The sequence below is a fragment of the Camellia sinensis genome, chromosome 2, assembly GCF_055761805.1.
Source record: "Camellia sinensis isolate YWXY chromosome 2, ASM5576180v1, whole genome shotgun sequence".
Taxonomy (NCBI): Eukaryota; Viridiplantae; Streptophyta; class Magnoliopsida; order Ericales; family Theaceae; genus Camellia; species Camellia sinensis.
The window spans coordinates 105,454,910-105,467,718 of NC_138962.1; the positions used below are offsets into that span (position 1 = coordinate 105,454,910).

The 12,809-nt window shown below is 33.6% G+C and overlaps 1 protein-coding gene across 5 annotated transcripts in view; it reads left to right on the plus strand.

Annotated features, from left to right (window-relative positions):
• The first annotated feature begins 1,675 nt into the window (after positions 1-1,675).
• LOC145820257 (nuclear pore complex protein NUP107-like) overlaps positions 1,676-12,809 on the plus strand; it is a 36,722-nt gene continuing 25,588 nt past the window's right edge. The window contains exons 1-2 of one of the 5 annotated variants that reach the window (XM_082915372.1): positions 1,676-1,945; positions 11,816-12,192. In XM_082915372.1, the coding sequence (XP_082771498.1) occupies positions 1,866-1,945; positions 11,816-12,192 (457 nt within the window). In that variant the 5' untranslated portion in view covers positions 1,676-1,865. The remainder of the gene's footprint in view (positions 1,946-11,815; positions 12,193-12,809) is intronic. The other 4 variants (XM_082915370.1, XM_082915371.1, XM_082915368.1 and 1 more) reach the window with 4 other exon arrangements.

Here is a 12,809-nt window from a genome sequence, read left to right on the forward strand (position 1 = left end):
GTCCTTTTATAGGGGTCACTTTTATGAACATGTGGTCCCCGAGTTCATATTCTCTGTCTCTACTTCGAACTTCTACATAGCTCTTCTGACAACTCTGTGTAGTTTTCAACCTTTACTGAATCAATTTCACATTTTCAGTTGTTTCTTGAACAAGTTCCGGTCCCAACAAAGGTCTATCACCTACCTCAGCCCAATATATCGAAGATCGGCATTTTCTCCCATACAAAGCTTCGTAAGGAGCCATTCCAATGCTTCAATGGTAGCTGTTGTTGTACACAAACTTAGGTAATGGCAAATAGGTCTCCCAATTTCCTTGGAAATCTAACACGCACATTTTGAGCATAACTTCTAAGGTTTGATTGGTTCGTTCAGTTTGACCATCTGTCTGTGGGTGATAAGCACTACTCAACCTCAGTTCTGTCCCCAAAGCCTGTTACAAACTCTGCTAGAACCTTGATGTAAACTTCGAATCTCTGTCAGACACAATAGATACTAATACGCTATGTAATCTCGCAATTTCATTCACATACATATTAGCTAACTTATCCGCATTATAAATAGTTTTGACAGGTAGAAAATGGACAGATTTAGTCAAACGATCAACTATAACCCAGATAGAATCCATACCTCGAGAAAAGCAAGGCAATCCTACAATAAAGTCCATGGTAATGTGCTCCCATTTTTATTCCGGTATTGGAAGCGGCTGTAACAAACCAGCGGGTCATTGATGTTCAGCTTTAACTTGTTGGCAATGTAAACATCTAGTCACAAAATCTGCAATGCACTTTTTCATTCCAGGCCACAAAAAATTTTGTTTCAAAGCATGATACAAATTCTTTTTCTCTCTCATCTCTCATTTTCAACCATTTTTTCTCTTACACACATATCTATTCAAGTACAACAAAATATCAAATCATTCCAAACACCCAAACTCTAAAACTATTTTTAAAATATACAACCAAACAAACTAAAAAAAATTATAAACTCTCTTCCCAATTATTATTATTATTTTTTAAAATTTATCTCAAAATACAAACCAAACACACCCATAGGCATCGAACTCAATATATAGGTAGGTTGGTCATTTTGCAAAAAATGTCCTTATAAATATATTGGGCTTGCTTGGTTTGTATCTCAAAATATAATTTTTGAGAAATTTTTTTAAATTTTGTTTAGTTCAAATTTTTTGAATTTTTTTTTTCAAAATCATTTTTTCTCTCCTATATATCAATTAATAACTTTTTCTCTCTCCTCTTTCATTTTCAATCATTTTTTCTCTCACATGCATCTACTCAACTATAACAAAATATAAAATTATCTTAAACTCCTAAATTCCAAAACTATTTTCAAAATATACAATCAAACAAACTAATTTTTTTTTTAAATTCTCTTCTCAATTTTTTTGAAAAAAATTTATCTCAAAACATAAATCAAACACACCCACTATTTTCACACATACACTTTTTGGGTAAAAATAAATTCAAATTTAAATTTATGGTATGAGAGCCTAAATTTAAAAACATGTGAGAGGAAAAATGCGAATTGATTTAAAAATTGAAGAGCTGCAAACGGAAACGGCAAACAGAGGCTGTTTGGTGACAAGGATGCCAGCTAGTCTATTATTGAATTTTGATTGGTGGGTTACACCATATCATTATTGTGACATGGATTACCAGTTTTTCTCCTCAAGCCTTGCTCTTGTCTAGCTTCCCTCCTTTTCGTCCCTGCCTCTCTATTCCCTCTGGTTTTATCTCTCTCTAAACACTAAACCCTTTGGATCTCTCTATCTTGGATCCAAGCCAGACTGGACACACAATTGAAGTGATTTAGGGTTTTAAGGATTTCCAGAACCAATATTTGCAACGATGGAGGTTGATATGGAGACTTCTCCCAGCTACTTCGACCCCGAAGATCTCAGCACCAGAGAGCGCTATCGTCGTTATGGGTATTCTATTTACCATACCATACGCTTTCCATTTCAGTACTAGTCACGTTTTTCCCTCTATTTCTGCTTCATTATCATAACAAGCCCTTTGTAGTTTGTATCTTTCATTTTTATTTAAAATGCCCAATTTCAACCAGAATCATTTGGGTTGTTCACATTTATTTCCATCAATTTGGTCTAACCACATTTATATACAAATACCATGTTTACAGCTGCTAGTGGAGTTACACTCATATAATTGGACACTGTTGGTAACCAACACCAAATTGGGATAGCCATTTCACTTTAGTTATATTTCATATTTTACAACCACTGTAAATATTCATTATTTAATTGAGTGTTTTAAGGAGATACATACATGTAGGCTTGATGTTGCAAGTGTCTTTTACCCAGATCAGTAAGTAATCTGTTTCTATTTCAAGTTCATGACTTGTAGTATAGAGCCCCCTTTCCTGCTATTCAATACTTTTTTTGGTAGGGCTATAGAGATATTTGTTACGTTACCTTGTTACACTGTACATTGGCAAAAATCTGTGACATTCTTTATATCCTTGTAAATGTCAACTTGCTGGGTTTAACTCACTAGGAAAACATGGGGAAATGCACGGTTTTATTTTTTTGTCACAAGTCACAGTAGCTTGAAAACATTTGTTTTCCATTCTACACTTTTTTCCCCCCGTAGTATTAGTGCATTGTGCTCTCAAGCAGCGTTGGTGAAAAATGAATTGGTGAAAGCGTTATGCACACTTGAATGCAAAGGCCTCTTGAAGCCTAGGTGCAAAGCTCAAAGAAAATAATATATAATGATAATGATTCATAATATAATAAAAAGTTCAAAAGTCAAATAGCAATATATTTAGCCTTTTAACGGACACCGACACTGACACTCGTTGGATACTTTCCGACATGTGTCCGACTGTTGTCAAAACGTGTCCTATTTTTTTAAAAGATTTTTTGATTCAGACACTGTTCGAACACTTGGAGGACACATGTGTCCATTGCTTAAACACAAGTGTCCACCAATTAGACACATATGAAACTAATTATAAGTTTGAACTAAATCAGTGTTTTAAAAGGCTCTAGGCGCACCGAGGCGATACGGTCTGCTATAGCCTATGCGCGAGGCGCGAGGCGAAGCGCGTGCCTCACCAAAGCGAAGCTCAAGTAGTAGAAGAAAAGCAAAATTATAAAATAGGCAAATTTTTAAACATAACAAATATATATATATATATATATAATATTTAAAAAATCATAACCATTTTCGATAATTTCTAAACATAACATTCAATCTTCTAAAAATTAGAAATATAATATCCAACAAAAGATATAAAGTATAACATTCAATCTTTTATCACTTTTTGCTCTTTTGACTACATTTGGTCATTTTATATTGAATAGTTTTGAATCCCTGTGGGTATGTCCACAAAAAAAGCACTTAATCAACAATTGGAGTAGAAAAATGGGTAAAGCCCATGAAGCCCACACCTTGCGCCTCAAAAAAAGCCCTCGCCTCAGCTGAGCCTCGCGTGTTGCGCCTTGCCTCGATCTGTTCGAAGCGCAAGGTTGCACCTCATTGCGCCTTGCGCTTAGGTGCGAGCCTAAGCGCGCCTTTTAAAATACTGAACTAAATAACTTAGGATACAATAATAAAAGAAAAAACAAAGTAAATTTATAAAATAAGTGTTATATTGCATTTTTTATTATCTTTGAATGACATATTCATATATGTGACGTATAATAAATATATTAAATTATATATTTCGTGTGTGTCCCCCGCGTGTCCTAAATATTTTGAAAGTTGGTATGCCCGCATGCTTGTATAGTATGTGTCGTGTCGCGTGTCCGTGTTTGTGCTTCTTAGTACATAGGTTTTGATTGCATCACACAATCCATAAGAAAGCTTCAAAGCTCCTGAAATTCTCTAATATCAACTCTGTTGACTTAGAAGCATTACACGACTTTATATAAGCTCTAGAGATTTCCTATTCCAACTAGAACTAAAAAAGAAAACTACTAAAAATATATTGACTTCCAAAACTAATTTAAAGCCAAATAAGAAACATAAATTAAAACTAATTAAATAACTTGATCCACAAGACAACCCATGGGTAACCCCTACAGCCCATGTTAGCAAATATAAAAATTACCAAAATACCCCTATGCTAAAAATTCTAGGAAACTTAAAAATAATAATAAAATAACACTCTAATAATACTAGAGACATGATTATATATGGTTCCTATTGGTTTTTCTTTGAAATCATGCAAACTTTCAAATATCATCACTTCTTTGAATTTACGCTTCCTTGAGCTTCTTATTGTTGGAAATGGTAGAAAAATTCTAGGTAAAACCAGAATTTTTTCTCAAGTTTGGCCTATTTTTTAGATGGGCCCGAGCGTCGATTTACTCGGGTCAAAGTGGTAACGCATTCTATGCCGCGTTGTGATTCACGTGGTATATTTGGTTGCTCAAAACCATTACCGAGTGAATGGGAAATTGAAGCCAAAGTGTGCTCCATGGAAATGGAGTTTTGGTGGAAATTCCTTGAGGTTGTAAATTGACTTGTCCCACATTGATTTGGTGGGAAGTTTTGAAAGGGTTTATAAGGCTTGGGTTAGATACTTGGGGTGTGCCCCAAGGGGTACCCAAGTGTTTTAGAGGGAGAGGTTATGGGCTAGACCCATTGGACCCAAAAAAAACCTCACGCGCGCGCCGCCGTCCGGGCGGGCGGGCTGGGCTGGGCTTGGGCTTGGGCTTGGGCTTGGGCGCGGGTGCGTGGTGTGTGGTTGGGCTTGTTTAGCCCAATACTAATCTTTTTGGGCCAAAAACATTTGAATTTAATTTTATTTTTGGTAAAATAAAATCCAGAATTCAAATTAAACTGATTTGGATTTTCTGTACATCCAAACAGAGCCCTTCCCGTTTTCAAACAGAAATAAACTAGTTTGGAATTAGTGCACACCCAAACAGGGCCCTTCCCATTTTTTGCCATCTGTTTGAATTATTAACAGATTCAAATCTGTTTGAATTCAAAACCAACAGGTTTCATACCTGTTCAATTTAAAATCAAGAGTCACCTTTACATCTATAAATAGGATCACCCTCATTTGATGTTTTTAAATTCAGAAATTTCGTATTTCACTTATGTTTATTCTATTCTTCATTTTGTTGCATTTTATTTCTGAAAGAAAGAGTGTAAACACTTATTGTGTTCGTAAGGCAAACAATTTGTAGTGCTGCTATTGTTTGTGGTAGATCATTTCATCCTGGGAGATAGACGTCCAAATTCTGAAAGCACCGTGGAGAGGACGAATCTGTCTTAAGGACACAATGTCAAACACTGGACTTGATCAGAAAATAATTCGAAGAAATTAAATCAAGTAAGTTATTTAATTTATTTTCATTGTTGTTTTTTATTTATTAAAATCAGATTTAAATTTTGTTTTTGTAACAAAATAAAATCTGTTATTTATTTATTTATTTATTATTTCGAGTTTGTTTTTTGTAATCAAACAAATTCTCTCTTTTTCTTTATTTCTTTAAATTCTAGTTGTTGTTTTGTACACAATAGAATTAAATCTTTTAAATACAGTGAAGATTGTCCAACAATCTTAAGACAGATCCCGTTTTTGGTATCTTCATTGTATTTAATTTTCTGTGTTTTCAAACTAATATTCTGGTTGGAAAAACAAATAGTGATTTATGCTATTTGACAGATAGTAGTAATATACTGTCTCTTTTCTTTGACAACTAGTAGTAATATACTGGTATCATTAACAATTGCAGAATATTATTTGGTATTACAGAAAATTATTTTGGTATTTTATTTTTCTAGTTTTAGTAACAAGGAAAATAAAATTATATTATTTTCTAGTTTTAGTAACAAAGAATATAAAATTATTTTGTGGTTTAATTTATTTTCTGATTTTGGTAATTAGAAAATTATTTTGTGTTTGTTCTGATTTTTGTAATCAGATAGTTTTGTGGTATTTTATTTTTTAGTTTCAGTAATAAGGAAAATAAAATTACAGTATTTTCTAGTTTTAGTAACAAGAAAAATAAAATGATTTTGTGTTATAATTTATTTTCTGGTTTAAGTAACTAGAAAATTAATTTGTGGTTTGGTTTTCTGATTTTTGTAATCAGATATTATTTCGGTATTTTATTTTACTAGTTTTAGTAACAAGAAAAATAAAATTATTTTGTATTGTAATTTATTTTCTGGTTTTAGTAACTAGAAATTAATTTTGTTAATCAATCATGTAACTTTGTGACTCGGTCACAATCTGTTAATTTTATAAGTGACTTATGGTTTCGTTTGGTAGACCACTTATTTTTGAACCCTTTGTGAAAAGGTGTTAATTCTTTTGACTTTATCATAGTTCATCGTGAGTATACATGGAAGAATTTGTTTCTAGAGTAAAATATTAGTTTTACAAACTAATTTTATTTTTAGTACAATGTGGATACATAGTCTTGAATTGTTTCTGCACTTGAGTCGGAATATATATATATATATATTCAGAACATTTTAATGCATATTTAATTTGTTTATTTATGTACAAATCAAACTTATTAAATGAAGGTATGTATTCATTTTGAAATTTAAAGTTTAAATGCGTTGGATTTTATTTATGAGTTGAGAATCTTTTTATTTCATGATGCAAGTGATGGGATCGTGAATGATTAATTTATTTTGTTAATTCATTATTTTTAGTTGATGCGTTTGATATGCATGTATGATATCAACTCAAGTTATTTGTTAACAATAATTTCAAGTGATTTGGAATGATAAATTGTTATGTCGACTTTGGACATAAGCAGGTTAATTTGAATATTTCTAATCAATTTGAATGGGTGTTTAAACACCAGAGAAATTTAAACATGACGATGTATGTAATTATATCGGTCCGTTTAATTGGGAAGTAATTTAAGAAATCTTTTATGTTGATTATTGAATTATGTGACATGAAATGTCATTAATAATTATTTTACTTGTGTAGTAGAATTTGTTAAACCATGAACCATTTTATTAATATGGGGGTGTATCTCTTGCATTAGTTGAGATAATTTAATTTTCTTCTGTCACAAATATCTTTTATGACAGTGACACTTTTTCCGTGAATGAGTTGCAAGAATGTATACAATCAATTGGGTTTTTGAATTGTTCGTTTCTTAGGCAAAATTTTTATGAGGATATGATTTTGTCAAAACATTAATTCTGATTTGTGTAGTCATAATTATTTTGGATTTTTGGATTTGAAATTTATGATTCAAGCACATCATAGATAAGAAATGATGAATGCCATGTTACTAAGTTCAGGCTTACCACAGAACTTGCGGGGGGAAGCAATATTTTCTGCTAATTATGTTCTTAATAGAATACCCCACAAGAAAACCAAAAGCATTCCTTATGAATTGTGGAAAGGTCGACCACCTTCCTACAAATACTTAAAAGTGTGGGGGTGTTTGGCAAAAGTTGAAGTACCTGTTCCTAAAAAGACTAAGATTGGACCAAAAATAGTAGATTGTGTGTTTATTGGTTATGCTCCGAATAGTAGTGCATATCGGTTTCTGACTTATAAATCAGAAATACCTGATATAAATGTGAACACTATTATAAAGTTAAGGAATGCTGTGTTTTTTGAACATGTCTTTCCTTACAAGAAAGGACAGGAATTAAGCTCACAGAAAAGAACTTATGATTGTACACAAAGTCAAGAGACTAATGACAATCAAACACAAGAGACTAGTAATGGTCTCGACCAACAGGATTTAACTAATGAACCAAGACGAAGTAAGAGAGCGAGAACATTTAAATCCTTTGGTCCAGATTTTCTGACATACTTGTTAGAAAATGAACCTCAAAGCTTTAAGGCAGCAATGACAGGTCCTGAAGCACCTTTGTGGAAAGAGGCTGTTAATAATGAAATTGAATCCATTATGCAAAATCATACTTGGGAATTGGTGGATCTTCCACCAGGTTCTAAACCTCTTGGATATAAATGGATATTCAAGAGAAAAATGAAAGCAGATAGTTCAATTGACAAGTATAAAGCAAGACTTGTAGTTAAAGGTTACAGACAAAATGAAGGTCTGGATTATTTTGACACATATTCCCCTGTGACAAGAATAACATCCATTCGCATGCTTATTGCTATAGCAGCGTTGTTTAATTTAGAAATACATCAAATGGATGTTAAGACAGCTTTCTTAAACGGTGATCTAAATGAAGAGATCCATATGGAACAACCCGAAGGGTTTGTAGTATCAGGGCAAGAAAAGAAAGTTTGTCGACTTGTAAAATCCCTTTATGGATTAAAACAAGCACCTAAGCAATGGCATGAAAAATTTGATCATGCAATGCTTACTAATGGGTTTAAGATAAACGAATGTGACACATGCGTCTATGTTAAAAACACTGACCAAGGATATGTCATAGTTTGTCTTTATGTGGATGACATGTTTATCATTGGAAGCAGTCAAAACATGATCAAATCAACTAAGCAGATGCTTAACAAAAGATTTGATATGAAAGATATGGGGGTCGCAGATGTTATATTAGGAATGAAAATTACTAAAACATCTGACGGATATGCATTATCTCAATCTCATTATATTGAGAAAATTCTTGATAAATTTATCAAGGATGATTTGAATTTAGCTAGAACATCTGTAGACATCAGTCTTTATTTATCGAAAAATAAAGGTGATGCAGTTTCTCAGTTAAAATACTCCCAAATCATTGGAAGCCTAATGTACCTAATGAATTGTACTCGTCCTGATATAGCTTATGCTATCAGTAAATTGAGTAGGTACACTAGTAACCCTGGAGAAGACCATTGGAAAGCGATCATTCGAGTTCTTAGATATCTAAGATTTACTCGTGATCATGGTTTGAACTTTACTCGATATCCAGCAGTACTCGAAGGTTATTGTGATGCCAATTGGATATCGGATACTAAAGATTCAAAATCCACTAGTGGATATGTCTTTACTCTAGGAGGCGCTGCTGTTTCTTGGAAGTCCACGAAACAAACTTGCATCGCACGATCCACAATGGAATCCGAGTTCATTGCTTTAGACAAAGCAGGTGAAGAAGCAGAATGACTTTGTCACTTCTTAGAAGACATTCCAATGTGGCCAAAACCTGTGCCAGCTATTTGCATTTATTGTGATAGTCAATCTGCAATAGGCAGGGCACAGAATCACATGTATAACGGTAAGTCACGACATATTCGTCGTCGACATAATACCGTAAGGCAATTGTTGTCAAACGGAATAATCTCAATAGATTATATAAAATCTAAAGAGAACATTGCGGATCCGTTAACAAAAGGTTTGACAAAAGAGCTAGTGTATAGTTCATCAAAGGGGATGGGATTAAAGCCTATTACATAAGAGTCGTCATAATGGTAACCCTACTTATATGACTGGAGATCCCAAGAACTAAGTTCAAAGGGACAACTAAGTTATGTATGGCTCACCAGAAATCACCAAGGGATTAAAAATTCCCTACCCATTCCTATGGTGAGAGTGATATCTGCAACATATGTTGTCTGCAGGGGTATAAGGATAAGCTTTGTTTTTAATGATTACTTATATCTTGATTAAGGCATAAAATCAAGATGAGTATAAGGAGATACTCACAATAAGAATCACCTATATGAGTGTTGAACTGGGGCCGGTTCTATGAGAATGAAGAGGCTAAAATTCTCTAGAAACACTTATGAAAACCAGGCGCGTTCAAGGCCAAAATGAACATAACAGTGAGAACCACGATGTGTTAGAAGATATTTTGTGTGAAATCTATTGTCTTGGCTTACACAAACGGCTGAACAATTCAAGGCATTGCGTCCATTGGTTAGCCAGTAAGTCCGATAGGTTATCACTAGGGAAGGTTCAAGGCCGAAAACTACCTATCCTGATGCAAGATATTTTCGACTTATACTCTTTCGTAAAAGTCTGCATATTGTTGCATTTCCGTTGTCATCAAATTCCATTCATGTGGGGGATTGTTGGAAATGGTAGAAAAATTCTAGGTAAAACCAGAATTTTTTCTCAAGTTTGGTCTATTTTTTAGGTGGGCCCCGAGCGTCGATTTACTCGGGTCAAAGTGGTAACGCGTTCTATGCCGCGTTGTGATTCACGTGGTATATTTGGTTGCTCAAAACCATTACCGAGTGAATGGGAAATTGAAGCCAAAGTGTGCTCCATGGAAATGGAGTTTTGGTGGAAATTCCTTAAGGTTGTAAATTGGCTTGTCCCACATTGATTTGGTGGGAAGTTTTGAAAGGGTTTATAAGGCTTGGGTTAGATACTTGGGGTGTGCCCCAAGGGGTACCCAAGTGTTTTAGAGGGAGAGGTTATGGGCTAGACCCATTGGACCCAAAAATCACCACACACGCGCGCGCGGCCCGCCGTCCGTCCGGTCGGGTGGGCTGGGTTGGGCCTGGGCTTGGGCGTGGGTGCGTGGTGTGTGGTTGGGTTTGTTTAGCCCAATACTAATCTTTTTGGGCCAAAAACATTTGAATTTAATTTTATTTTTGGTAAAATAAAATCCAGAATTCAAATTAAACTGATTTGGATTTTCTGTACATCCAAACAGAGCCCTTCCCGTTTTCAAACAGAAATAAACTAGTTTGGAATTAGTGCACACCCAAACAGGGCCCTTCCCATTTTTTGCCATCTGTTTGAATTATTAACAGATTCAAATCTGTTTGAATTCAAAACCAACAAGTTTCATACCTGTTCAATTTAAAACCAAGAGCCACCTTTACATCTATAAATAGGATCACCCTCATTTGATGTTTTTAAATTCAGAAATTTCGTATTTCACTTATGTTTATTCTATTCTTCATTTTGTTGCATTTTATTTCTGAAAGAAAGAGTGTAAACAGTTAGTGTGTTCGTAAGGCAAACAATTTGTAGTGCTGCTATTGTTTGTGGTAGATCATTTCATCCTGGGAGATAGACGTCCAAATTCTGAAAGCACCGTGGAGAGGACGAATCTGTCTTAAGGACACAGTGTCAAACATTGGACTTGATCAGAAAATAATTCGAAGAAATTAAATCAAGTAAGTTATTTAATTTATTTTCAGTGTTGTTTTTTATTTATTAAAATCAGATTTAAATTTTGTTTTTGTAACAAAATAAAATCTGTTATTTATTTATTTATTTATTATTTCGAGTTTGTTTTTTGTAATCAAACAAATTCTCTCCTTTTCTTTATTTCTTTAAATTCTAATTGTTGTTTTGTACACAATAGAATTAAATCTTTTAAATACAGTGAAGATTGTCCAACACTTATACTTTGCATCACTTGCCAATATCTTTAAATTTGAAAACAATTATTGGTGGATAATATAACAAAGTGTCCAACTAATCATATACCATTTAAGCAAATCTTTTTATATAATTTCTCATGTGCTTTACCAAATAATCACAATTACAAAATATTTACAATAATGATACTTGATAGTCATGATCAAAATGAAGTATGTGGTTGAATAAAAATATATCTAAAAGTCAAAATCGAAAAACACTAGTGGTCCATGCCTAACATAAGCAACGCAATACGATCCTCAAGTGTATAATGATCATTCTCATTAAGCATACGACCATTATCATTGTAATCTAAAGGTAGAGCTAATAAATTATATATGTTAAAATATAAAAAAAAAGCTCGATTTAAGCTTATCAAATAGAATGTTTTTAGTGTAGTGTTGTAAATATGCTTCGTTTTACCTACTAAACGCTCTTCTGTTATTGCACTTTAAGTGCGTTTTTACCAGCACTGCTTTAACGAATTACAGAATTTACTGTATTTCGCTTGTGCATACCTGCACTAAATGATTATGCAATGTGTAGGAAAAGGCACTCAACTTCCAGTCACGACAATTCAGTTTCTAAGTTCAGTGGAACCAGGATTTTGTATGATGGGCAGAGCATTGAAAGGCGGCCAAACGCTGCACTTTTTCTTGAAGATATCAAACAAGAGGTTGAGAGCTTTGATGCTGATCAATTAGAAGGAACACCTGCAAAGACACAATCTGGTTTGTGGAGAAAATCATTGGCTGGCAGTCGTGGTGTATCTGAGGCAGATGTTGCTGCTGATTCGATACATCGACCTGGAAGTTATTCATTAAAATCTTGCAAGCATGAGGATGATGCATTGTCAGATGGTGGAGATACAACTTTTACTTTATTTGCTTCTCTACTTGATTCTGCTCTCCAAGGTGTTGGAAGTAAAATTTCTTAATTAAAATCACAATTTTCTCACTGTTTTTGCATATGGATTGGTCTCTTGCATCAATGGTTATAGATTTTGACCAGGTTCGAAGGATGTGTTTAAGTTGCATTTATTCATCTAACCTATGCCAGTTTTTGTAGGTGTGAGATCACAAGATGTTTTATTGAATCTAATTAATGTTTATCAATTTTGGAGCTGTGTGGATCATTTTAAAAACAAAATTGAACTTTAATTATTGTGGATTCATTGACATCAAAGAGGGCAATTCATCAAGTGCATTAATCTTTTGGAGTTTCATGAACTATTTGATTATGCTTTTGTATATGTGATGCCTCTATGTTTTTGTGTTTAATTATGTGTAAATCCAAGTTCACCCCTTTTAAATATATATATATATATATGTGGAGTTTTTCTGTTTGTGTCATTCATTATGGTATACATCCATTTAGGATTGCATGATGATGAAATAGTGCAATGCTACTTGGTTTTTCGTTGTTTCGCGGATAAACATTTAATTATTTGCTAAAATTGGCATGGAAACTTTTCAAATTGCTTGATGCTTATGATCTTATGTAGAAATGAAATTTGATTTTGACCTCAAAGCTTTGTAGT